The sequence below is a fragment of the Pogoniulus pusillus genome, chromosome 38 (genome assembly GCF_015220805.1).
Source record: "Pogoniulus pusillus isolate bPogPus1 chromosome 38, bPogPus1.pri, whole genome shotgun sequence".
Classification (NCBI taxonomy): domain Eukaryota; kingdom Metazoa; phylum Chordata; class Aves; order Piciformes; family Lybiidae; genus Pogoniulus; species Pogoniulus pusillus.
The window spans coordinates 2589359-2616052 of NC_087301.1; the positions used below are offsets into that span (position 1 = coordinate 2589359).

Sequence of the window (26694 nt, forward strand, 5' to 3'; positions counted from 1 at the left end):
TAGCTGGAAGCACAGCAACTCCTGCTATCCAGATTAGGAAAAGCACAGAGGTGAGTGCCAGGAGGCTGGGGCCAGGCTCTGCTGGGTGATGCCAGTGCCAGCACAAGGGGCAGTGGTGGAAGCTGAGGCAGAGGAAGTTTCATTTAAACATGAGGAGGATTTTTTTCCCTGTGAGGGTGACAGAAGCCTGGAAGAGGCTGCCCAGGGGGGCTGTGGAGTCTCCCTCTCTGGAGAGATTCAAACCCTGCCTGGGTGTGCTGTGTGTGATCTGATCTGGGTGATCCTGCTCTGGCAGGGGGTTGGACTGGGTGAGCTGTGGAGGTCTCTTCCAGCCCCTGACACTCTCTGACTCTCTGAAACCCACTAGAATTGTTTTTTTTTCCAGTGTGTATGAATTATTCTAACTCTGCCCAGGGCCTTCCATGATGACAAATAAGCACTTGTTGGTGCTTAAAGCCCTCACCTTGCCCCCCTCTTCTCTCCTGACCTGGTTGATGTTGGCACAACAGGTTGCTGCTCAGCTGAACGATTCTGTAAGCACAGCTCTTAGCTTGCTCTTTGTTTACACAGCCCAGATCAACCCCAGAAGGAGAAGCCTTGGAAACACACAGAGCTCCCTCCCCGTGGCACAGCCTTCAATTAGGAAGCACAGGAGGGTGTCCTGGCCGTGGTCATGGGGAGCAGATAAGCAGGAGAGCTTGGCAGGGTGGAATCCGAGTGCGCATCGCCCTTCTCGGGGGGTATCAGCCTCCCTGGCAGGACTTAGGCAGGGAATGTGCTGCTTATTTAGTTGCTGCTGTGCTTGTTTCAGCTGTCACTGCAAGAGCAACCTTGTTGGGGCTCCAGACTGGAACATGAAATAGGCATTTTGCAGCTAAGTGTTGGCAGATTTGTAGAGTCATAGAATGGGTTGGGTTGGAAGGGACCTTCAGGCTCATCCAGTTCCAATCCCCTGCCATGGGCAGGGACACCTCCCACCAGCCCAAGTTGCTCATCCAGCCTGGTTTTGAACACTTCCAGGGAGGAGGCATCCACAGCCTGCCTGGGCAACCTGTTCCTGTGTCTCACCATCCTCGCTGTAAAGAGTTTCTTCCTGGTCTCCAGTCTAACTCTCTCCTCTTCCAGTACTCAGGAGCTGTTGCTTCTCCTGCTAATGTGCTTCAGGTTGACTCCTAATGCCAGCAGTTGCGGTGCCACTCAGCTCATGAGGCTGTGAGAGGTAGCTTGAGCTTCAGGGAGGTTTCCTTCTGCAAGTAGCTTCTGGCTGGAAGTTGAAATGTCCATTGAAGCTACAAGGGAGAGCAGAAGGTGATCACCTCTGCTGGGTTTCCTTCTGCCATCAAAGCAGCGTTTGGTTTCCAAGGCTCTTTCTGTGCCATGCTAAAGTCTGACTGACTGTGGCTGGGCTGCCTTTGGGCATGGTTGCTCCAGGACCTAACCTGCTCTAGCTGAGCCAGCCTGACTGCCATGCCACACAGGGTTAGTCCTGTCCTGTGCTGGAGTGTGCCCTTAGCCCGGGGTGCACCTGCTCATTTCCTAGGGAGCCACATAAAATGAGGCTTTTCTCTTTGCTCCATGAGTGTTTGCTGCAGGCCAGGGAGGGAAGAGCACAGAGCATCTAAGTTCAGCAGCACTTAGGAGCACTGACTGGCAGATGGCATTTGCTGCTTGATATAAGGGGATTTGCCACATGACCTATTCAGAGTCTGTGTCATGTGGCAAATTGATCAGACTTCGCACCTCTGTGCAGGAACAAAGCCACACTGCCAGAGGAGCTGGAGCAGGAAGGTGGCTTGCAGAGGAATCCGCAAGGATCTGGGCTTTCTCCATGGGCATTTGCTGATCCAAGAGCTCAATCCTCATTTCCTTTGTGTGTTCAGAGCATTTTCATCCCCCTTTGATAAATAAAGTCATTTGCTCCTCCTTAAGCTTACAAGGATGGACACAGAACTCCAGCAGTGGATGCTGCAGGAGGCTGAGAAGTCAACTGGAAGGAATCAGTTGGTGAAGCAGCTTGAATATTAACTTGACACCTAATGATGTCCTCTGGGCTTGTTTTCCCCATTCTGTCATACCCCAGCCTGGCTGCAGTTTGGGTGAGTGTGCTGTGGAGCTATCTGCATCCAGTCATGCTCCAGTAGGCACTGGGGATGCAATTACAATCAGCTGTAAAAGCTCCCCTGGCCCTGGGACAGAAAGTGGCATCTCCTTAGTGTTGGTGTTTGCTTAAACTAAACAGTGTGGGTTGATCCTGTATCAGCTGGAGAGCAAAAGCCAAGGAGAGTGGATGTGCTGAGTTTTATGGAGCTCCTGGATGGGACCTGAGCTCTCTCCCCTCAGCCAGACCTGACTTTGCTTTAGCCTAATTCATATCACAGAGTCTGAGCATGGTGAGGTTGGAAGGGAACCTCTGGAGATCATCCAGTCCAACCCCACTGCTAAAGCAGGGTCACCCACAGCAGCTTGCCCAGGATCACAATGTCCTCCTGGGTTTGGAACCTCTTCAGGGAAGAAGTTGCACAATCACTGTGGGCAACCTGGGACAGAGCTCCAAGCACCTTCACAGCAAAGAATGTTTTTCTCATCTTCAGATGGAGCCTCCTGGGTTGTGTCTTTTGCCTCTGGGTACCACTGCTTAGAGCCCAGCCCCATCCTTTTGCCCCCCACTCTCTAGATATTGTGAAAGATTGCTCAGATGCCCTCTGGGGCTGCTCTTCTCCAGGCTCAGCAGCCCCAGGGCTCTCAGCCTTTGCTCCTCACAGCGACACTCCAGGCCCCTCAGCAGCTTTGTAGCCTCCACTGGACTCTCTCCAGTAGTTTCTTATCTGTCTTGAGCTGGGGAGTCGAGAACTGCACCCAGTCCTCCAGCTGTGTCCTCACCAGGGAGACTAGAAGGGGAAGAGAACCTCCCTCAGCATGTTGGCCACACTTTTCTTCCTGCACCCCAGAATCCTGGCATTGCTTTAGAGCCAGGAGCACCTCTGACCGGTTCTCACACCGCCTCCGTTTCTCACATGCTTTCTCCTTCAAGCAAGAGCTGAGTGGCTTAGCTGGTGACATCTGACAAGACCACTACCTGACCTTCAGTAAGAGGCTCCCCTAACCAGCAGAACTTGATCTTTAGTCCCCCAGGTCCTCAAGAGCTGCACGGAGTTCATTGAGAAGCATGGCATCGTGGACGGCATCTACCGCCTCTCCGGGATCGCCTCCAACATCCAGAAGCTACGGTAGGGGCTCTGTGTCTGCAGGGGCTCTGGGTTTGAGAGGGCTCTGTGTCTGCAGGGGCTCTGAGTTTGAGAGGGCTCCATGTCTGCAGGGGCTCTGGGTTTGAGAGGGCTCCATGTCTGCAGGGGCTCTGTGTCTGCAGGGGCTCTGGGTTTGAGAGGGCTCCATGTCTGCAGGGGCTCTGTGTCTGCAGGGGCTCTGGGTTTGAGAGGGCTCCATGTCTGCAGGGGCTCTGGGTTTGAGAGGGCTCCATGTCTGCAGGGGCTCTGTGTCTGCAGGGGCTCTGGGTTTGAGAGGGCTCCATGTCTGCAGGGGCTCTGGGTTTGAGAGGGCTCCATGTCTGCAGGGGCTCTGTGTCTGCAGGGGCTCTGGGTTTGAGAGGGCTCCATGTCTGCAGGGGCTCTGTGTCTGCAGGGGCTCTGGGTTTGAGAGGGCTCCATGTCTGGAGGGGCTCTGTGTCTGCAGGGGCTCTGTGTCTGGAGTTTATTCTGCAGGAAGGTTTCAGAGAATCACAGCAGCATCCAGGCTGGCAAAGGAGCACCAAGGCCAACCCAGAACCCTGCTCTGCAAGAGTCACCTTAAACCACAGCCCCAAGCACCACAGCCAAATCACCCTGAAACACAGCCAGGCTGGGGGACTGCAACACCTCCCTGGGCAGCTCATTCCACTCCCTGACCACTCTCTCCAGGAAAAACTTTTTCCTAATGTCCAATCTAAACCTCCCCAGGCTCAGCTTGAGGCTGTTCCCCCTTCTTCTGTCTCCAGTTCCCTGTGAGCAGAGCCCAGCTGCAGCCTCTGCACAATGTCCCTTCAGGTAGCTGTAGACAGCAATGAGCTCTGCCCTCAGCCTCCTCTGTTTCAAACTAACCATCCCCAGCTCCCTCAATTGCTAAAGACTAAGTTAAGCTGAAATTAAGACTGAATTAAGCTGAAGAATTCCTTCAGGGAGGTGTTCAAGGCCAGGCTGGATGAGGCTTTGAGCGACCTGTTCTAGTAGGAGGTGCCAATGGCAGGGGGCTGCAACTGGCTGAGCTTTGAGGTCCCTTCCAACCTAAACCATTCTGTGTGTCTGTGATAGAGTATCAGAAGGCTCTGGAATGGTGGGGACACTGCTGGCACACTTCCTTCCTGTTTCCTCTTGCTCCTGGACCCCTTTTGAGCAGCTGCTGCTTCCCCTTGTTGTGGCATGTTAGCAAAGAATCCTCATGAAGTCGTGGCTGGGTGGCACTGCCATGCTGCCTGCCTGGGCAGCACAAGGCTGGGTGTGTGTCTGCCCCACTTCAGAGCTCTCCTCATCCCACTAAATGGACTGTGTCCTTCTGTGCAGCTGCTCTTCCTCCTGGCATTGCATGCAGCGTTTGCTTGTGAAGGGGCTGAGAGAACCTGGTGGGGTGTGACTAATTCCAGTGCTGCTCCCAGCCCCACAGCCTCCCAGAGGCAGCAGAGGGGCATGCCCTGTGTGAAGGACATCCTTTCTGTGCCAGCTATTCCCAAACTCAGTGGCCAGGCTTGAGCTGGTTGCTTGTATGGATGAGCTTGTTCTGGTTCAGCCTAATCCTGTTTCCCATCACAGCAAGTTCCATTTTAAAGCCTCTGCCCCTGAGGCTCTGATGTGCAGGCTCCAAAGACTCTGATTGTAGCTGTTGCCCACAGCAATCTTGGCTGAATAAAACATTTTTGCCCTTGCTCCAGCTACATCCCTTTAATTCCTCATTTTGACCATCTCTAATCTCTCCCCTAGTCCATTTTTGTCCTTCTGCCTTGCCAAAACCATTTTCTCCTTCCTTGTTTTTCCAAAGGTGCTTTAAAAATGCATTTCTGACACTGGAATGGCCTCGGTCCCTGCTGCAGTGCAGAGAAGCAAGTGGCAGCCTCTTTCTGAGTGTTCCAAAGGCAGAAGGATCACAGGACCACAGGATGTTAGGGCTTGGAAGGCACCCAAGGAGATCATCCAGTCCAACCCCCCTGCCAGAGCAGGACAATCCTATCTAACAGATCACAGAGGAACACATCCAGACAGGCCTTGAAAGGCTCCAGAGAAGGAGACTCCACAACCTCTCTGGGCAGCCTGTGCCAGGGCTCTGGGACCCTCACAGTCAAGAAGTTCCCTCTTGTGTTGAGCTGGAACCTCCTGTGCTGTGGCTTCCATCCATTGCTCCTTGTCCTATCCCAGGGAGCAGTGAGCAGAGCCTGTCCCCCCTCTCCTGGCAGCCCTCAGATACTTATAAACATTGATCAAATCCCCTCTAAGTCTTCTCCAGCCTAAGCAGCCCCAGGTCCCTCAGCCTCTCCTCATCAGCCATGCCCTCCAGTCCCCTCATCATCCTTGGAGCCCTCTGCTGGACCCTCTCCAGCAGATCCCTGTCCCTCTTCAACTGGGGAGCCCAAAACTGAAGGCAGTACTCAAGGTGAGGTCTCAGCAGGACAGAGTAGAGGGGGAGGAGAACCTCCCTTGATCTGCTGGACACACTCCTCCTAATACACCCCAGGACCCCATTGGCCTTCTTGGCCACAAGGGCACATTGCTGTGCCATGGGGAACTTGTTGGCCACCAGGACCCCCAGCTCCCTCTCCACAGGGCTGCTTTCCAGCAGATCACCTCCCAGCCTGTACTGGTGGAGTTTGTTACTCCTCTCAGATGGAAGGAAGGGGGATGGTGGCACAACCTGTAGGCACTGTCCCTGTGCTTCCCCATCACTGCAGGACTTGGCTGGTGTTTGATTCATGCAGGACACACTGCTGGAGTTCCCAGCTCTATGGACACATCACCAGCATCAGTGCAGAGCTGCAGTGTCCTTAGAAAGGAGACAGTGCTCTTGAGTTCCATGTGGAAGTTTGGAATCTGCTGGATTTGAAGTGTTTTCTGGGTTGGTTTTTTTCCTGGTTGGAAAGTTAAAGGATTTCTTCCACATGAGCTGTTCACTCCAGGATGGGAGTTGGTTCTTTAGGGCAGTAGTCTCCTCTCTTTGGCTGGTAAGGAGAGCAGAGTGTATGAGGGGGTCAGGCAGGGATTACTCAGGGGAGGAGAGAAAAAAAGACTGCAGAAGGAAGAGAGGAGACAAATCAGAGCCCCACACCTGCACACGAAGGGGGGTGGGGAGAGGGCATTTCTTCCTGATTCTTTTTCTCCTGTTGGTTTTTCTTCTTCTTCCTCTTTACCTTTTGTCTTTCTTTTGCTGTCTCTTTTGGGAGGGGAAAAGAATGGAGGGGAAAAGGGAAAGGCAAAGAAAAAGGAAAGGGAGAGAGAAGGGAAAGGGAGAGGGAGAAGGAAGGAAAAGGGAGAGGGAGCAGGAAGGAAAAGGGAGAGGGAGCGGGAAGGAAAAGGAGGGGAGAGTGGGAAGGAAAAGGAAGAGAGGGAAGGAAAAGGAGGGGAGAGAGGGAAGGAAAAGGAGGGGAGAGAGGGAAGGAAAAGGAGGGGAGAGAGGGAAGGAAAAGGAGGGGAGAGTGGGAAGGAAAAGGAAGAGAGGGAAGGAAAAGGAGGGGAGAGAGGGAAGGAAAAGGAGGGGAGAGAGGGAAGGAAAAGGAGGGGAGAGTGGGAAGGAAAAGGGAAGGGAGAAGGAAGGAAAAGGGAAGGGAGAAGGAAGGAAAAGGGAAGGAAAAGGGAGAGGGAGAGGAAGGAAAGGAAATTTCTTACAGGCCTCTGCTGACTTTATTTTTCTGCTCTCCTTTGCAGCCACGAGTTTGACTCTGAGCAGATCCCTGACTTGACCAAGGACATCTACATCCAAGACATCCACTGCGTGGGCTCCCTCTGCAAGCTGTACTTCCGCGAGCTCCCCAACCCCCTGCTGACCTACCAGCTCTACGAGAAGTTCTCAGTGAGTAGGAGCTGGTGTGAGGCTGCTGGAGCAGGCTGCCCAGAGAGGTTCTGGAGTGTCCTCTGCAGAGGTTTCAAACCCACCTGGACACTGTGATCCTGGGCAAGCTGCTGTGGGTGACCCTGCTTTAGCAGTGGGGTTGGACTGGGTGGTCTCCAAGAGTTCCTTCCCACCTCCCCACCGTGCTGAGACTCTGATAATGGCAACAAAATCCACCTTGCTCCTGCAGAGAAGGAGGGGTGGGAGGTGTTGAGTCTCCTTGCAGCTGATCCCCTTCCTGCCTTCTTCCAGGATGCTGTTTCTGCTGCTACGGACGAGGAGCGGTTGGTGAAGATCCACGATGTCATCCAGCAGCTGCCCCCCCCTCACTACAGGTGAGTGTGGAATTTCCACAGCTTTTCACCTGCTGTTTCAGGACTCAGCTGAGGCAGTTGCAGCTTCCCCACCCACAATGGGCACTCTGTGCCCTCCAGATAGGCACTTGGTGGGATGGAGCCGATGGATGCTTTAATGAGCTCATTAGCAGCTGAGCACTCTGTGCTTTGCATCCCATGATGTGGTGCTTAAATCACCGACTGATTGCCATTACCTAATCAAACTAAGCAGTGTTAATAACTAATTAGTGATAGATGGTAAAGATTCTGAGGTAAATAAAGTAACACATTAATGCTCTTTGTTATGAGCAGCTGTCAGAGGGTGCAGGCAAAGGCGTCGCTCAGGTATTGCTTGCTGTCCTCTTCCAATGCCAGCTGTTGATTGGTGTCCCCTCCCAGTGGCAGTGTCGTGTGTGGAACTTGGAGCCCCAGAGCACCTCTCCCCCAAGAGAGAAGTCCCCTCCCTCCATGCTGTCCCTTACCACACCAAGCAGCCGTTTCTCTTGTGCAGTGCTGCAGCAGAGCAGCCCAGCACTGAAGTCCAGGACGCTCTGCTTCTACATCCTGCTCTACTGCTGGCATTTAGGTCATTCCTGTCCACCTCCATGTTTGCTGGATGCAGCCCTGGGACTGAAAGCCAATTTCCTTGACCCTCTTTTCATTGCCAAATGAGGAGAGGCTGCCCTCACCCTGCCCTGGTGTACTAAAGACAACTTTACCATCTCTCTTAGGGTGCACAGTTCAACTTAGTATTTTTTTTTCTCCCCTGGAAGCTGTCAAACCAAAAGGAAATAATGATCTGGGGGTTGTTTTGTGCATCCCAGCCTGGCTTTGCTCATTGGTGCTGAACGTTTGCCTATCTCCTGTTTTCCAGGACACTGGAGTTCCTAATGAGGCATTTAGCTCGACTGGCTGATTACTGCTCCATCACAAACATGCACACCAAGAACTTAGCGATCGTCTGGGCTCCAAACCTCCTCAGGTACTTGCTTTGGTTCTCCCCATTTCAAGACAAGATGAGGTTTGGGTATTTAGATACCACAGAACATCATAATTTCCAGTGGTTGAGAAAGATCTGCCTACCTGCCTACCTGCCTGCCTGCCTTCAGCCCTGGCTGCCTGTCTCCCTCTCTCCCTGCCTGCCTTCAGCCCTGGCTGCCTGTCTCCCTCCCTGCCTTCAGCCCTGGCTGCCTGCCTCCCTCCCTGCCTGCCTTCAGCCCTGGCTGCCTGTCTCCCTCCCTGCCTTCAGCTGGGGCTGCCTCCCTCCCTGCCTGCCTGCCTTCAGCCCTGGCTGCCTGTCTCCCTGCCTGCCTTCAGCCCTGGCTGCCTGTCTCCCTCCCTCCCTCTTTGCTTTCAGCCCTGGTTCCCTCCTTCCCTTTATCCCTGCTTCCCTCCCTCCCTGGCTCACTCCCTCCCTTTAGCCCTGGCTGCCTCTCTGGCTCACTCCCTCCCTTCAGCCCTCACTTCTATGCCATGTCTTCTCCTCCTGTAAAATTTCCAGTGGGAAGTCATTTTAAGCAAGGGCTTGAGACCAACTGGCAAGCTCCTGAACCACTGCTGTAAAATAACCCCCTGAAGAGATCACCCCAGCATTATTCTGTCTCACCAGGATGCAGTTCCACTGCCTACAGTTCCAGAGTGGCATGGAAGGATTTCCCCCCACCCCTAAACCTCACTCCTAGATGGTCATTTCCCCTCTCCTACTTAACTACTTCATGATCCAGGAAGGTTTGATCTCTGGCATCACTGATTTCTCAGGGAGAGTCATGTTTGGCAGCTTTCTGGCTGCAAAAACTTCAAACTTAGGGAAAAGATCTTGGATAAATCTGTCCCCTAAAATCCAAGGGTTGAATGTGCATTAAAATGAATGGTGTGCCATAAAAATCCTGCTGCAAAAGAAAGCCCAACTCACCCTGGCCTCTATTGTCTTGCTTTCTGAACTGCTTTTGTCACCAACCTGAGAAATCTGACTCATGGATTCCCCTGGGTGCACTTAATGAGGGTGAGCTCTTTGCTCCTTGCTGGCAGCTCACCCACCAGCAGTTAAATGATCTCTTGTTGCTTTTGTGAACCTTGGGGGCCTTGCTGAGCAGGACCAGTTGGAAACATTCCCCTGCTAGAGGGGAGGGGAAAAAAATATCACACGAGGAGGGTATTTGCTACTGCTTTTTGCAGTGCCTGGAAAGAAGTTCTGCAGAAGCTCTCCTTGTTGTGTGTGCACAGGCTGCCCAGGGAGGTGGTGGAGTTGCCATCCCTAGAGGTGTTTAAAAGGAGAGTGGATGTGGTGCTTGAGGCTATGGTCTGGTGATGAAGGATGCTGGGATGAAGGCTGAACTGGCTGATCCTGGTGGTCCTTTCCAACCATAGCAATTCATAGTGATGAGATGTGCTGAGGGCTTTGGGTTAGTCAGGGACTTGTCAGTGTGAAACTAAGGATTGGACTGGAGGAGCTTGAAGGGCTTTTCCAGTCTAAGCCACTCTGTGGTGCTGTTGGAGCTTCACTCAGCCTGCCCTTTCTCCAGGTCCAAGCAGATCGAGTCTGCCTGCTTCAGCGGCACAGCTGCCTTCATGGAGGTGCGAATCCAGTCGGTGGTTGTGGAGTTCATCTTGAACCATGTGGATGTCCTCTTCAGTTCCAAGCTCAGCTCGGTCATTCGTGATGGAGCAGGTATGTGGCTTCCTCCACCTGGTCAGGAGAAGGTAGCAGACACTTAATATGTACTCAGCCTCCTGTGGGACAAGTGAAGTGTTTTCACTGGAACCCAGAGAGGAGATTTCCAGGGTTACGATGGTAGAACCTGGCAAATAGAATGTGGGGTTGGGAATTGCTGGCAGTACCAGTGTTAGAAGACAAAGATGCTCTGCACAGGTTCACATCCTAACCCTGCCTCTGTGTCCTAGCACTGAGAAACTGTAAGGAATCTCCTCTGCTTCCTCTCCTTTTTAGAACCAGCATCACTGATGCTCCTCTGTGCTCATCCACTTGAGCTCTGTTGCAGCAGAACACAAAGTGTGGTCAGGTCAGCCTCATCAGCTCATCAGCACGTTGGAATGTGGACAGGGAAGAGCTGAGAGCACAAACCCTATGAGGAGAGGCTGAGGGAGCTGGGGTTGTTTAGCCAGGAGAAGAGGAAGCTCAGGGAGAACCTCATTGCTGTCTACAACTATCTGAAGGGAGGCTGTAGCCAGGTGGGGTTGGTCTTTTCTGCCAGGCAAGCAGCAACAGAACAAGGGGACACAGCCTCAAGTTGTGCCAGGGTAGGTTCCGTCTGGATGTGAGGAGGAAGTTGTTGGCAGAGAGAGTGATTGGCATTGGAATGGGCTGCCCAGGGAGGTGGAGTGGCTGTGCCTGGAGATGTTGAAGCCAAGCCTGGCTGGGGCACTTAGTGCCATGGTCTGGTTGGTTGGGCAGGGCTGGGTGCTAGGTTGGGCTGGCTGAGCTTGGAGCTCTCTTCCAACCTGCTTGATTCTGTGATTCTGAGTTAAAGGAGCTCTCTACTCAGAGATCCTGACACTAAGAAACCTAAGAAACTCAGTCTTGGTCTTAGCAGAGATTATTTTGACCTCTGCTCTCATGGTTATTTCTGCTTTTAGGGTTGGTTAGCAGGGCTGTTTGGAGTCTCTCCAGAGAAGGAGACTCCACAGTCTCTCTCTGTAGCCTGCTCCAGGGCTCTGGCACCCTCATAGGAGTGAAGTTTCTTCCTCTTGTTCAGATGAAACCTCCTGGGTTCCATTTGTGCCTGTTGCCCTTTGTCCTGTCACTGGACACCACTGAGAAGAGTCTGGCATTGAGAAGATCCCCTCTCAGTCTGCTCTTCTCCAGGCTCAGCAGCCCATTTAGTGGCTTTAGGATGAGAAGTGATCTGCAACACATTTGTGCTTAACTCTGGAGCCACCTTGGAACCTACAAATGGTAGCCACTAAAACCATAGCTGTACCTGTTTCATGGAGAACAAGTGGAGTGGCACCAGGAGGAAGGTTTATTTTGTGGGTGGGGCCCACAAAGGTGGACCCCACAAGCTATTATTGCTCCTAGGCAGCATTAAGTGTGTGCCATCTGCTGTAATAACCTGCCCTTCCTCTGAGGTGTGCCCAGGCAGTGCAGGTCCCACCCCCTCTGGCAGTGGTTTTCCACTCTTTTGCTGCTCCCTGCTTTGAAACCAGCCCTACCTCTGTAGCAGGGTTGCTCCAAGTCCAGTTTTTGTTCCTGCTGGAAGGCACTTTGAAGTCAGTAGGAGCCAGAGGTTAGCCTGGCAGAACAGTCACAGCTCACAGCAGGCTGAGCTCTTCCAGGAGGAGATGAGCACACTGAGAGCCCAAGCCAAATAATTACCCAGGCTTAGAATGGACCATGGCAATGCTTGGCAGTTGTTCAATGACTTGGTCAGTCCCATTCAGTGTGCTGGGACACAAAACTGGCCAGGAGAAGGGCCAGGCCATTTCACAGCCCAGCAGCAAAGTGCAGCAGGGGTCTGCATCGTCCTCAGTGCTTCTAAGAGATGCTGGGTTTGAGCACAGCTGCTTGCCTGTACTGTGTGAGGTGAAAGTGGTACTCCCACACCTGCCTTGAGGCTGGAAGCCAAATCTCAGCCAGAATAGCATTTACAGTTGGTCCAGCAGCCAGCAGGCTGTGCATGCTTCACACACGACCTGTGGCCATAGAACCACGGAGCTGTTTGGGTTGGAAAAGACCTTTAAGGTCATCATGTCCAGCCAGTCTCTTAACTCTGCCAGGGCTTCAGCACATCTCTGCACCTCCAGCAGTGGGGATTCAACCACCTCTCTGGGCAGCCTGTCCCAGTCTCTGAGAACCCTCTCAGTGAAGAAATTTCTTCTAATGTCCAACCTCAACCTCCCCTGCTGCAACTTGAGGCCATTTCCTCTTGTCCTGTTGCTTGTTTCTATGGAGAGGAAACCAACCCCCAACCTGGCTCCAGCCTCCTCTTAGGGAGTTGTAGAGAGCAATGAGGTCTCCCCTCAGCTTCCTCTTCTCCAGGCTGAATGAGCTCAGTTCTCTCAGCTGCTCCTTACCAGACCTATTCATCACACCCTTCAGCTGCTTTCTTGCCCTTCTCTGGACCTGCTACAGTCCTTCAATGTCCTTTTTGGAGTGAGGGCCCAAAACTGAACCCAGGTTTTGAGGTGTGGTCTCGCCAGTGCTGAGTGCAGGTGGACAATCCCTGCCCTGGCCCTGCAGGTCACCCTGTTGCTGATCCAGGCCAGGATGCTGTTGGCTTCCTTGGCCACCTGGGCACGCAGTGGTTCATCTCCAGCCAGCTGTCCAACAACACCCTAGGCTTTTCTCTGCTGGGCAGCTTTCCAGCCATTCTGCCCCAAGCCTGGAGCTTTGCACGCTGAAGGGATAGTGGTAGGAGTGGAACCAACCAGAAGGTGATGATTTGCTTCCCCCCACACCCCTTCCTTCGTGACAACAGCAGTGTAAATACTTGCACAATAAGCAAAGGCAAACAAAAGACAGCAGCCTTACAGTCTGCTTTTGGTCCAACCCCCCTGCAGTCCACAGGGACCTCTGCAGCTAGCTCAGGTTGTTCCTCTGTAGCTGCCTCCTCACCACTGTGCTAACTTAGCAGATCTAGCAGCAGGAGGCAGCAGCAGCTAGCTCTATAAAATGAACATGCTCCTCTCCAAACCTAGGCACAAGCTGTGGGAAGGCCAAGGGCAGGACACTAGGCTAGGGTCTGTTTGTCATGTCCATCTGCACACGAGTGTGTGGCAGCTTCAGTCACAGATGGCATTTCCTGCTGCACCAAGAGATGGAACCTGGGAATGACTTTGCAAGCAGGAAACCCATCCTTTTCTCTGCAGGCTTCTGCTCACACATGAAGCTGAAGTGTAGCAGTGAAGATTTCTGACCTACCTGCTTCCCTTTGCCTTTTTCTCCCCCTCCTTTTAGAATACACTGAGCTGCTCTCAATGCCTGAGTTGTTGTTGTCATAAACATGCCTCTGACAGAATGGTTTGTTCTGACCACGTCTTGCAGCTGCTGGGATAACAAAGATGCAGGACAAACACAACCCCTCCCTAGGCACACAGCCCCAGAGCTTTGATCTCTGGCCTGCTGCTCTCTGATTCTCCTGTGGTTTTGCTTTCCAGGGCACAGTTCTTTGTCACGACCCAAGTCTCTGTTGGTGTCCTCCCCTTCCACAAAGCTGCTCACGCTGGAGGAGGCACAGGCACGGACACAAGCCCAGATCAACTCTCCCATCGTGGCAGACAGCAAGTACATAGAAGTGGGTGAAGGCCCTGCAGCTCTGCAGGGGAAATTCCACACAGTCATAGACTTCCCATCTGAAAGGTAGAGATCAGCTTCCTTTGTAGCCTGTGTCGTCACTGGGGAGGTTTGGATGGTGGCAAAAGCCTGGTGCTGTTGGCTTACACTGGTTGTGCATGAGGTGGTGTAGCCACTTTTCCACCTGCTTTGGGCTCTGAGGACATCCATTGTCTGCAGGGCTTACTTTGGCCATTAAACTGTTGCCCCCCTCCCTCCTTTGTAGCAGGTTGATCATTAAACATGCAAAGCCACAAGGCATATAGCTGCCTGTGCTCACCGTGGGCACAGAGGAGTGATTGCCAGGCTGAGCACCTTCAGACTTTGGGGTTTTCCAGTGCCTCTAACACATCCCAGGTTCCCCTCCAAGTGGAGCAGTTGGACAGACTTGACAGTGCCAGGAGTAAAAGATGGCAGTGGGAGGAGGCAGGTGTGAGTTTACAGCATGAGTGAGAGATGCTTTTGAGTACCTTTGAGGGCTGCACAGTTCCTCAGAGAGCTGCTGCATCTGCCAGCTCTGTTTAGCCATCTCTTTGCTGCTGCAGTGCACGAGGATCAGAGAATCACAGAATTTGGTTACAAAAGACCTCTAAGATGATGAAGCCCTACCAGAGCTGGTGCTAGACCATGTCACTCAGCACCACAGCTGGAGCTCTTGGTCTTTCTCAGCTGCAGTGCACCTGCTTTGCAGTTTGGAGGAGTTTACCCAGCAGAACTTTAGGGCTGAGCTGTAAGAATGAAAGCAGCCTGAGCGGTTTGGAATCATGGACTGGCCTGGGGCTGAAGGGACCTGTAAAGGTCACCCAGCCCAAGCTTTCTTGCAGCAGAGAGTGCTAAACCAACAACCGGTAACAGAAACTGAAGGCAGCTTGTTGGAGAAATTCTTGCTAGCTGAGGACACAGAAATGATAAACATGAGCAACCTTGAGTCCATCCTGAGAGTCAGATACCAGGCACGGGGTGGCTTCCCCCCACACGCAGCTGCAGGGGGTGGAGTGCAGCTGCAGGTGGGCAGGATTTAGCCAGCCCCCAGAGGCTGACCCTCAGATTGTTATGCTATGCTGACCTATCCGTGCCTTACACGTAACCCTGTACCCTCTGACTGTAACCCATCCTGGTGGAGCAGCCTCTTGCTAGAGTGCATATAAGCCTCTGCATCAGGGAAATAAAGTGGATTATGACCATCTAACCATAGTGGTGAACAAAGAGTCATTGTACCCAGGGGCTCCACCGGCTAAATGCCAATAATAGCTTTCCCTTCCAGTCATTCCCTCTGCCTTCTCTCCCCAGGAAAAGGCCTCCCAGCAAGATGAAGAAGTCCCCGGTGGGCAGCTGGCGTTCCTTCTTCAACCTGGGCAAGTCGTCCTCCGTGTCCAAGCGCAAGCTGCAGCGCAACCCCAGCGAGCCCTCCGAGATGAAAGCCATAGCCCTGGCAGGTGAGGGTGCAGCTGCAGCTGCCACACGCTCTGGGCTCGCCAGCAGCACAGGATTCGTCTTTTCCGTGGCCTTTTACCTCCCTCTAGCGTTCAAGCCGTGCATAACAGCTTCAGTGAGCTGCTGTCTGTGCTGAGCGGAGCTCACACTGCCTCAAGAGCAGAACCTGCTACAGCACAGGCCTCAGAAACTGGTCTCAAAGATGCTTATCATAGAATGGTTTGGGTTGGACCTCCAAAGGTCATCCAGTCCAACGCTCCTGCAGTCAGCAGGACATACTCCACTAGAAAGGGTTGCTCAGAGCCTTGTCAAGCCTCACTTTGAATATCTTCAGGGATGGAGCCTCAACTATTCTCCCTGGGCAACCTGTTGCAGTGTTCCAGCACTTTCATGGTGCAGAACTTGTTCCCAATATCCAACCTAAATCTGTTCTGCTCTGATTTCAAACCATTGCCTCTCATCCTACCACTGCAGGCCTTTGTGAACAGTCCCTCTGCAGCCTTCTTGTAGCTCCCTTCAGATACTGGAAGGCTGCTATTATAGCCTGTGCCAAAAAAGCCTTTTCAGAAGGGCTTGTAGTGATAGGACAAGAGGGAATGGATTGAAGCTTCAGGAGGGGAGATACGAGCTGGAGGTTTGGAAGAAATTGCTTACAGTGAGGGTGGTGAGACACTGGAACAGGTTGCCCAGGCTGTTCCTGCAGCTGTTCAAGGCCAGGACAGATGAGGTTTTGAGCAACCTGGGCTAGTGGGAGATGTCCTTGCCCCCGTGGCAGGAGGGTTGGAACTGGATGATTTTGAAGGTCCCTTCCAACCCAACCCATTCTATGACTCTGTGAAGCAGGACTACATCTCTCTTAACCAGCAAAGCTATTAACAACAGAACAGGATAAAACCTTCCTTTAAGGGCTTTGGAATAAAACCAAACCCACCCCCCCCCCAAAGCCTCAACACCAGACCCAGAAAGCAGGGCAGTTACTCTGAGGACAGCTGTGCCACGGCTAGAAACCCCTTTGGGTTTTTCCTGCCACCATTCCCTAGAGCTGGTTTTGTCTTTGGTGCTAACTCAGCCTCTCTGCTCTCTCGGCTGTGTTTGCCCAGGTGGACGAGGAGACAGCGGCACTCTTCGCTCGGCCAAAAGCGAGGAGTCTCTGACCTCCCTGCACGCCGTGGACGGTAAGGCACAACTGCACCTGCACCTCTCATCTCTCTGCGCTCATACAGGGCAGTCTGGCCTTGCTGCCTGCAGGGGCTCAACACAGCACCATTTGCCAGCCCTCCAGGAAGAGCTGAGCTTGCTAATTAATGAGGCAGTTTACCACTGCCCCATGCAGATGGGTGGCACAGAGAAATGCTTTCCAGGTCTTTGTTTTTCAAGGTAGGAAAGCAAACCTCTTGCCTGGGCATGGCCAGCGCTGCTCTCCTCCTTGCCACCTCCTCTTTCTCTTCTGAGGTGGAAAAGACAGGAAGTGCCTTCTGAGTAAGGCTTAGCTCCACGGCACACTCAAGCTAGTTTGGCTTTTGCCAGCAGCTTAATATCAGACTGAATCAGACACTGCAGCTGCTCTCAGAGACTTTGAGCAAACATAATAAACAGCTGCTGCTAGCAACGTGGCTTTTGTGTTTGAGTTCACCAGGCAAGCACCTTGCACGCTGCCAGAGGACTGCTTTGCCACCACCAGCTGGACAGTCAGATTGTGGCACTGACCCTAACCTTCTCTCTCTCTGCTCTTCCCTAGGTGAATCCAAACTGTTCCGACCCAGGAGACCCAGGTCCAGCAGTGATGCACTGTCTGCTTCCTTCAACGGGGAGCTCCTGGGGAACATGAACCGCTGCAATTCCTACGACAACCTCCCCCACGACGACAGCGATGGGGACGAGGGCCTGATCCATGTCCCTGCCCTCATTTCTCCTCGCTCTTCTGAAGATGTTGACCTGAGCCCCCCGGATATTGGTGTTGCCAGCCTGGACTTTGACCCCATGTCCTTCCAGTGCAGCCCGCCTCAAGCAGAGTCCGAGTGCCTGGACAGCAGCACATCCCTGATGGAGTCAGTTGGCATCAATAAGGAGAAGCCAAGCCTGCTAAAGAAGGATCTAGAATCGGGCAGCCAGTCCCAGACACCAGGCAGCGCCACAAGCTCTGAGCCAGTCTCCCCTTTCCAGGAGAGGATGAGTCCCTTCTTTACTCTGGACCTGAGCCCGACCGAGGAGAAGGCCTGCAAACCCCACACCTTCTCCCCCAAGACGGGGCGGAAGCCCCTCAAATCCCCGCCGCTGGCTGCAGCAGAACCCATCTCCTTCACCCTGCCCGGCCGCACGCCAGAAGTGCCCACCACAGCCAGAAACTCCTCTGCCTCCAGCTGGAGCAAAGGCATTGGCATCACTGAAATCACAAACAGGTCCCCAACCCAGATGTCCTTGCCCCTGAAAAACAGTGAAACAGGAGCAGGGGAAGGAGCCCACCAAGAGCTGCAGCATGCCCAGCTAGCGGCTGCTGGCAAGGCAGAGATGCCAGAAGAAGGGGAGAGACCAATGCCAAGCAGTCAGAATAAGACTGTCCCCACTGGACACACACAGCCAGGTACAGTGCATTTTCCTCCATTCTTTCTTTAAGTTCCCAAGGGGACCTGCTCTCAGAAAGCTCCTCCTCTGCCTGCCTTGTAGGAGAGGGGACTGCTCGCCAGTTCTGACCACAAGTGTCTTGCAGGGCTGTGCAGATCAGTAAGGTCTCAACCTCTGCCTTCTCCCTACATCACACAGGCCTCGGATTGAGTTTCCATAACGCTTTCTACACCACTGTGTTTTTTTCCTTCCCCCCTCCTCATCCCATCATATGTGGAACTCTATAGCATGCCCTAAACCATTTCAGCCAGGCAACCATCTCAGACTTTTTCTAAAGTCCAAAAGCTGCCAACACGTGAAGAAGGGAACCTTCCCCCTAAAACCTTACGAGCAAAACTGTGTGAGGCTGGCTCCTTCTCTGCTCCCTCCTTCCTACCTCTCTAGAAATGCAAGAGGAGCCTTTAGACAATCTCTTATGTTCTTTAAGTTGATTTTTCCTCCCCCCCCACCTCCCCTCCTGCCTCCTTTTTGTGCTGCACTGCTGTGCTGTGTGAGCAGCCCTTGCATGTGAGACGTTTCGCCTCGGGAGGAGTTGCCACCGTGAAAGTGTGCCAAAGCATCTCTTTATTTTTACTATGAGCTTAGGTCACTCTCCTTATTGGGTAACATACAAAATCACTCTCTCTCTCAATTTTCCCCCCATTAGGAGCAGTTGCCCTCGACTCCCCCCAGGATCCTGTTCCCGTCAGTTCTGTGTCTCTTATCCCTCCTCCTCCTCCGAAAAACGCCGCGCGCATGCTAGCCCTAGCGTTAGCCGAGTCGGCACAGCAAGCGTCCGCTCAGGCTCAGAAAAGGCCAGGAGATGCCCACTCTGACAGCACAAATTACGGAGAGGCTGAAGCTGGCACAGCTCTAGAAAAGCTCCATCTCTCCGCTGGTGCTCCAGACAAGCTCCACCACTATTCCGGTCTGCCCGAGAACCGACTTCACTTCCAGACCGGTGCACCAGTAGAGCAGGATTGCCAAGGTAGCAGCACAGCCGGGGAGCAGAACCACCCTCCGGGTGCACCTGGCAACCAGGACCCCCCACCTCTCCACACGGGCATGCCTGGGGACATGCCTGATAGCAGAGATGCAGAGCAGGAGCAGTCCAGCTTCCAGCCTGGTAAACCGGGGGAGAAAGATCCCTTCCCCTCGCATGCCGGGGACTGGGAGCATCCCCAGCAGCACCACACTGCAGGCTCCCTGCCCGACTGGGAAGCTCCCACAGCAGAGCCGCCTCTAGATAAGCCCCACCTGCGTGCGTTCGTGCCTGGGGACCAGCACCACGTTCCCAGCTGCACAGCCGATGACAAACTGCAGTCTCCTCCTGTGGCAGCCGGGGAGAAAAGCGCCCCGGCACCAATCCCCTATTTAACAACCATCCAGCCAACAGCCCCCGAGCCCAGCCGCGGGCCCGCCCCCGCTCAGGCCGACGGCACCGGCACCGCCGCGCAGCGAGCCCTCGCCCCCGGCCAGCCCGCACAGGCGCAGAGGCAGGATCAGCAGGCAGCCATGGGACAAGTGCCAGCGGGCTCTGCCAAGCCAGCCAGCGCCTCCAGCCAGGTACGTGGACGTGGCCACCAGCCCAGCACAGTGAACGTGTGACTGTAAGAGGTTCAGCTCTGGGAGAGTCAGTCCCAAAGGGCAGGAGAAAGGGAATGGAGGGAATGGGTGGAAGCTTGAGGAGGGCAGATTTAGACTGGAGGTTAGGGGGAAGTTCTTTACAGTGAGGATGGGGAGATGCTGGCAGAGGTTGCCCAGGGAGGTTGTGGATGCCCTCTCCCTGGAGGTGTTCAAGACCAGGTTGAATGAAATCCTGAGCAGCCTGATCTAGTGGAAGGTGTCCTTGCCCATGGCAGGGGCTTGGAACTAGAAGGTGTTTAAGAACCTTCCCGACCTAAACCATTCCACGACTCCCCGAGTCTGTGCATTCACAGCTTACTGGGAGTTCCACACGCGTGGCATACGCAGCCTTCCGGAGAGCAGGGCAGGAACACGAGGGAACATCCCAAGGACAGAATCCCAGCGTGGTGAGGGTTAAAAGGAGATCTCTAGAGGTCATCTCATCCAACCCACTCCCAAAGCAGTCACCCCCAGCAGCTGCCCAGGATCACAATGTCTTGCCAGGTTTGGAATCTCTCCAGAGAAGGAGACTCCACAACTTCTCTGGGCAGTCAGCTCCAGAACCCTCACAGTAAAACAGCTTCTCCTGTTCAGATGGAACCTCCTGGCTTCTAGTTTGTGTCTGTTGCCCCTCATCCTGTCCCTGGGCACCACTGGCAGGAGTCTGGCCACATCCTCTTGCCCATAAGGACCCTTTAGCTCTTGCTGGGCATTGATCAGATCCCCTCTGGTGCTGCTCTTTTCCAGGCTCAACAGCCGCAGGGCCCTCACCCTTTGCTGCTCACGGAGATGCTCCAGGCCCCTCAGCATCTGTAGAGCCTCTGCTTGACTCTCTTCTGCCTTTGATGAACTGGGGAGGCCAGGACTGGACCCAGTCCTTTAGCTGTAGGGCAGAGCTGAGGGGAGCAGGTGAGGACAGGAGGTGCTTTCCTCTAACTTCTGCTGGTTTCTTCTCTACAGGTGTGGGCCACACCAGCACCTGAACAGCCACCCGAGCCCACGCCTGTCTTTGTCTCAGAAAGCAGTTCCACCACCCGCTGCCCCTCTTCCGTGCCCGTGAGCCACCAGAGCCATTTGGAGAAGCCTCGGGAACCCACGAGGGCGCCGCCGCTGCACCTGCGGTCCGAGTCCGTCCCTACTCACTCCTCCTCCTCCTACAGCTTTACTCCCCCTGTCCCGCCCGTCAGAACGCTGGAGAGCAAAATCGCCGCCGCCATGCACTCCAGCAACACGGACGCCATCAACAACTCCAACTACCACGCCTTCCTGTCCTCCTCCATGCTGGCCTCCTCGGTGGAGGAAGCCCTGCTGCCACCACCACCTCCGCCACCTCCCCCTCCCAAGCACGCGTCCCTGCAGTCCGTGTACGTGCCGCACCCCAAACCGGAGAGCATCCCCGAGCCCCCTGGGCCAGAGGGCTACCTGCACCACAAAGCAGCTTCCGTCCACCAGTACAGGCCCGAGAGTGTCCCTCCTCACCTCTCCTACCACGGCAAGCCCGAGCAGCACCCAGCCTACCCTCCTCGCTCGGAGACACCCACTCCCGCAGGCGCTCGCTACAACACCTACACCACCCAGGGCAAGAGCAGCTCGGCTCTCCACTCCAAGCCCCGCAGCCGCGCCGAGTTCGTGTCCTCGGTGAGCCCCACGGGCCTGCGCAACGCCAGCTACGCCGCCGAGGACGCTCCCCCCTACCCCACCATCCGACGCGTTCAGTCGCTGCACGTCCCCAGCCCTGCCGCCTCCGCCATCCGCTCCGTCCCCATCTCGCGCACCGAGGTGCCCCCGGACGATGAGCCCGTGTTCTGCCCACGACCCCTCTACCAGTACAAGCCATACCAGCCCCACTCCGACTACCACGTCACCCAGCTGCAGCCTTACTTCGAGAACGGGCGGGTGCACTACCGCTACAGCCCTTACTCCAGCTCCTCTGCCTCCTCTTACTACACGGCAGCCGACGGCAGCTTCTACGACCTGGATCCCTACAGCACGGTGCGGGTCAGGCCCTTCCACCCTCTGCCCGGCAGAGACTTTGCGTCCTACGCCTCCCGGCTGCCCGGCAAGGGGCTGTACCGCTACCCCAGCCTGTCTGCCTACCCTCGTGGCGGCCTCATCTCGCACCTGGCGGGCAAGGAGCACAGCTTCATCAGCAGAGACGTGCCTCCGGCGCCGGACGTCAAGCACATGTACATGTCGTGGGACCTGGAGGACATGGAGAAGTACCGCATGCAGTCCATCCGGCGGGAGAGCCGCGCGCGCCAGAAGGTCAAGGGGCCGCTGATGTCCCAGTACGATAACGTGGCCCCGCTGCTGCCGGAGGATCTGGGGGGGCTGGATGTGATCCACCTGCGCAGCAAGTCGGACCCTGGGAAAACCGGGCTGCTCACCGTGGCCGAGGGGAAGGAGGGCAGGTACCCGGCCAAGGCGGCTACGCCCGAGGGGGACGAGCGTTACTACCTGCAGCACCCCGAGCCGGAGCTGGACAGGGCGCACTACCACGGCGCCTACGGCAACGGGCAGCCCGAGAAGCCCTCCCTGCCCCAGAAGCAGAGCAGCATCCGCAGCAGGAAGCTGCACGAGCCGGGCTGCAGCGCCAGCGAGCACAGGACGCACTTGCAGCAGGAAGCAAGCCATAGGCAGCCTTCCGAGCCCAAAAACGGGCCCCCCTACCCCGACTACAGGCCCAAGGGCGGCCCGGAGCCCCCCGAACCCATCGCTTACCAGCACCCAGGCGGAAAGTACATCCCAGCCAGCCAGGAGACCCTGAGACTGAACCACAAGGAGGTGAGGCTGGCGGAGGAGAGGCCGGATCTGGAGAGGTCTCGTGCCAGGCCCGCCCCGTCCGTGGAGAAGCACTCCCGAGACTGCTACAAAGAGGAGGAGCACGGCGCAGCCCCCCCCATGGCGCCCCCGCCCAAGCCCGAGCGCAGCCACAGCCTCAGAATGCAGCACCCCGAGAGCATGGAGAGGGACTCTGCCCTCCTCTACCCCTACCAGACCCTTGGGAAGCGCCAAAGCACTATGACTGTGGTGTCCCAGTACGATAACTTGGAGGATTACCATACCCTGCCTCAGCACCAAAGAGGGGGCTACGTCGGAGGCGGGGGCTTTGTGCCCCCCGCTTTTAGCCACGTGCACAGTAGAACTTACGCCACGGCCCTGGGCCAAGGAGCCTTCCTCCCGACGGAGCTGTGCTTGCAGAGGCCCGAGACAGAGGTCCACGTTGAGTGAGCTGGTTGGGGGTGGGGGGGGGGGAATAACAAAAAGGAGGGATAGAGTCTAAGCAGCCTCTGCTGGACAGTGGACTGTTTTATTTTTTCAATGATGGAAAACAAAACAAACCCAACCCTGCCCCCATGAGCAAAGCAGACCCCCACCCCCCCACACCCCCATCCCTCAGCCTCCACCCCCAGCAGCCCCACTCACTGTTTTTATGTAGTAGAGGTAATAGCTTTTTGATGTGGGATTGAGGCAACTGGAAGGCGAGGGCAGGCTGTTGGCGCACAGACGTTGCCAGAGGGGCTGGGCAGAGCTGAAAGCGATGCTGTTGGAGCAGGAAGGAAAGGGCAGTAAAAGGCCTTGGTCATTCCCACCACTTCCTCACCGTGCTTCCGTGGTCCTGTGCATGATGGCCTCTGCATGTGGCTGTTCTCCCCGTGGGTAGTGAGTGAGCTGCCCCATCCCACTGCTAGCTTCCAGCAAAGGCTCTCTGTGATGTGTGTGTCCCCTGAGGTTACTCAGCCAGAGTGGGCTAAAAGCTGGCCAGGGGAAAAGCCTTCCCAAATATTTTCTTCTCCATGAATGCTGAGGTCCCTGGAAAGTCATTGCTTAGGTGTAGCAGAGCTGCTTCAGTGGATGGGAGCTTTGTTGCTGACTTCAAGCCTGTGGGATAGGCTCAGGCCAGTTCAAAATACACCACACACCTTTTGGACTCGTTTGTGCTTCTGCCTACCTGAAACCAAGTTAAATCGACTGCAAGAAATCAAATTACATTAATTGCTTTCAACTCCTCTCTTGCAAAGCAGCTCTGGAAGCCAAGCAGGGCAGGTTTGGCTTTCTCCTACCAAAAGAAGTGAAACACAAAACCATCCACCTGTGGCTGGGGCCAGCACACCCATTCCCTGCCAGTTCCTCTTAAGCTTACCTGCAGTCCAGATGATTTAATACCACGTCGTGGCTGGCCAGACAGCCTCAGCTCTACCCAAAAACCTACCATAAAACCTAAAAATAGATGTAACCATCTCCTGCATTGTCTCCAGCTTCTCACCTGCAGCCCAACTTCACCAGCTGGGAGCAACTCTGGAAGTGCTGAGTACCTGCATGACCAGCTCTTAGATCAGGGAGCTGGAGCTCTACAGGACACTGCTTCCTCTACCCTTCAAGCCGTGTGCCTGGGCAGGGGATCCCTGTCACAGAGTAGTTACAAGGAGTAGCCTGTGCTCTCTGAAATAGCATTGCAAGTGTAGCTCCCCCAGTAGCAGGAACAAGAGGCCAGTGCACTCTCTGACACACCGACAGCCTTGTCCTGGGCTAGTTCAAAGCCTCTCTGTGTTGTAAAAGAAGCCAGGCAGCATCTCAGCCTCACCAGGACTCACTGCACCCCCACCTTGATAAGTAAAGCACATCCACCCCCTCCCAGGGCTCCTGAGCAGCACTGGAGATTTAGGAGCTCTGAAACGGCCCCCGAGACATTCCCAGGCTGCTCCCTCTGCTTCTTGGCCTCTTCTGAACCTCTTGTGTCTTGTTAAAAACCCAGGGGTCCTTACAGCAAGGTGAAGGGACCTCAGCTGGGTTTGCAAACAAAAGCTTTGTGGCTTTGTTTCTTTGTTTTGGGGGGGGTGCTTTTAAACCAGAGAGAAAATCTGTTTGTGGTTACTCACCAGTCTGTAGCTGTTTGCTTCCCCTGTAGCCTTGTCTGGGGCTGTTTCAGCAGCTCTGCCCTAGGGTCCCCTGTTAACTGTTTTCAGCACTTTGTTCTGAAGTGGTACAGAAAGAACTCTGCCAGCCAGGATGGAGAAAGAGAGAAAAGCAGCAGCACTGTGATTCAGGCCACCCCAACCTCCCTGTGAAGTGTTACCAGGTAGAGGGGTTGGGTTTTGGTGAGGCCACCCCATCCACCTTGCTGGGTAGCTCCTAGGAAAGCCTGACCTGTCCAGATTGCTTGGTGGAAGCTCACCGAGGGAGTCCAGCTGCAGTGGGTGCTCTCAGTGGAGGCATGGGGTGGGGTTAGGACTTCTTTCAGTCCTCAGCTGCTGCAGCACAGTCTCCACAGCTGCCAGTTCTCTGCCGAGGTCTCCAGTTGGAGCAGGGATGATGTGTTTGGTTCAGGCTATTTGGGATTCAGGTAAATGAGAGCTGTAGGTCAAACCTCTCTCTCCAGGAAAGCCTTAACCCCCCAATCCTGTCCCCTGCAGCAACTTTCCTCACCTCCTCTTTGGCCTTACCAGGACTATCTTTTAACCAGGACTATCCTTCTGCTATGAGGAGGCTAAGCCCAGCTCCTCCTAATCATAACCTCCTCAAAGCCACTCTAGACATAAAGTGCCACCCCTGGACAACTTCTGTTCCTTAGAGGCTTGTGCTACTACTGCCTGAGCCTGGGCTCTTCAGCTCCCTGCACTGTGTGAAGTGCCAGGTGCTAAGGTGTTCAAAGAGCTTCTAGAAGCACACAGCTGTACACCTAGATGGTTCCTACAAGCAGCCTCCTCCTTGGGAACAGGAAGGTCTCCACTAAAACACGCAGCAGAAGACTCAAGACCTGGAACCTTCCCATCCCTCCACCCAGCCAAGGGCTGGAAGCTCTCAGAGAACCCAAACTAACTTCTGCACACTATTGAGCCACAGCTCCCCCTGAGGTGAAGGCACCAACTCTGCCCAGATGATGCTACAGATGAGCACCTTCCTCTGACCGTGGTTCAGCAGCCGTCCCCACATCCAGCCCACGCAAAGCCATAGTGACCTATGCAGTTCTGCTCTTGCACTGTGCTCAACCTGATGGTCCTTAGAAAGCATTTGACAGCCTCATTGATTGACTCAGAGGGCAGCCACCCAGGTGTGGCTGTCCAAAACCCATCACCGAGGTTAGGAAGGGCAATTGTGCACCAGAATGAGGAGAGGAGGATGACTGGAGGTAAGTTGGTAGGTCAGGTCACGAAGTGTCCTAGCAGAGAGAGCGATGGGACAGCAGCACAACTCTCTGTTTCAGGTCCACTTCTGCTCAGACCAAGTCATTTCTTGCCTAACCATATCTCCAGCAAGCTGTCAAGCAGCTGTTTTCTTGGTTCTCTCACACTTGCCACAAGCTATCTGCTGTTTGATTGCCCTTCCCAAAGCTTTCAGCCCAGTTTCTCCCTAGTGCACACAATTAAGGTCCAGTAGCATCTTCCAGCTCTGGATTTCACCTCTGCTTGGGAGCAGGAGGTGTGACCCATAGGAGACTTCCCTCAGCAAAGGGTGAGTGCAGCTGCTGGGTGAGTAATGAGGCCCTACCCCCTCTGTAGTCTTACACTCAGAAGTCTTACCAGGTGAAATCCAGAGCACAGCACCCACAACTTTGTGCCTCCATCTGCCCAGGGTTCCTCGCTCTACGCTCATCGTTGGAAGGGAGACAGGGCTGGGGTGGGGGTAAGGACTGCACAGCAGTTAAAGTCTCTCCACAAAACCAAAAACCACCTTGAAACCATCCAACTGCCCCCCCCCCCCCCCCCCCCCCCCAAAACAAGGGACAAGAGCACCTGGGGTGTGTGTGCTGTGCCAGCCAGCAGTCCCGTGGCTGAGAGGTGGTTCTCCTCTTGCTGCCGCCGCCTCGGCCACGCCAACTCTTCTGATCCCAGAGGTGCCTCGGGCATGCCGACTCTTCTGATCCCACATTCCCAGTGTCCAAGGCATGCTCTGCTCCAAGCAGACATTCCTAACCCGTGTGTGCAGAGTCTTGCCTCGTCCAGTTGCAGGGAGAGGAGGGAGGGAAGGGGGTTGCTGGGATGGGGAAGAAAACAAACAGAGCTAAAACCCCCAACAATAATGTTAAAACCCCCAAGGGTTGTTTCCCTTTTCCTGCTGTAGAAGATTTTTGAGTTCTTATTTTGGGATTATTTTTTTTGGGGGGGGGGGGGGGGGGGGGGGGGGGGGGGGGGGGGGAGGGTTGTTTTGTTTTTTGGTTGGTTTGTTGGGTGGGCTTTTTTTTTTCCTCTCCCCCCCTCCTTTTTTCCCTGAGACGCATGAGAGAACCAGCCCAGAAAGTCTTGAGTGACCTTTGGAGTTCACTTTTGGAGTTCACTTTAATTTATAGAGTGTCTTTTTTTTAATTATTATTATTGTTATTATTAT

The 26694-nt window shown here is 54.6% G+C and overlaps 1 protein-coding gene across 11 annotated transcripts in view; it reads left to right on the forward strand.

Moving 5' to 3' along the window:
• ARHGAP32 (Rho GTPase activating protein 32) overlaps window positions 1-26068 on the forward strand; it is a 246412-nt gene extending 220344 nt beyond the window's left edge. For all 11 annotated transcript variants that reach the window (XM_064173280.1, XM_064173279.1, XM_064173274.1 and 8 more), the window contains 11 exons: window positions 3125-3227; window positions 6900-7044; window positions 7336-7418; window positions 8293-8400; window positions 9941-10086; window positions 13533-13734; window positions 14998-15143; window positions 16242-16316; window positions 16880-17722; window positions 18410-19308; window positions 20329-26068. In XM_064173280.1, the coding sequence (XP_064029350.1) occupies window positions 3125-3227; window positions 6900-7044; window positions 7336-7418; window positions 8293-8400; window positions 9941-10086; window positions 13533-13734; window positions 14998-15143; window positions 16242-16316; window positions 16880-17722; window positions 18410-19308; window positions 20329-22599 (5021 nt within the window). In that variant the 3' untranslated portion in view covers window positions 22600-26068. The remainder of the gene's footprint in view (window positions 1-3124; window positions 3228-6899; window positions 7045-7335; window positions 7419-8292; window positions 8401-9940; window positions 10087-13532; window positions 13735-14997; window positions 15144-16241; window positions 16317-16879; window positions 17723-18409; window positions 19309-20328) is intronic.
• The last annotated feature ends 626 nt before the right edge of the window (window positions 26069-26694 follow it).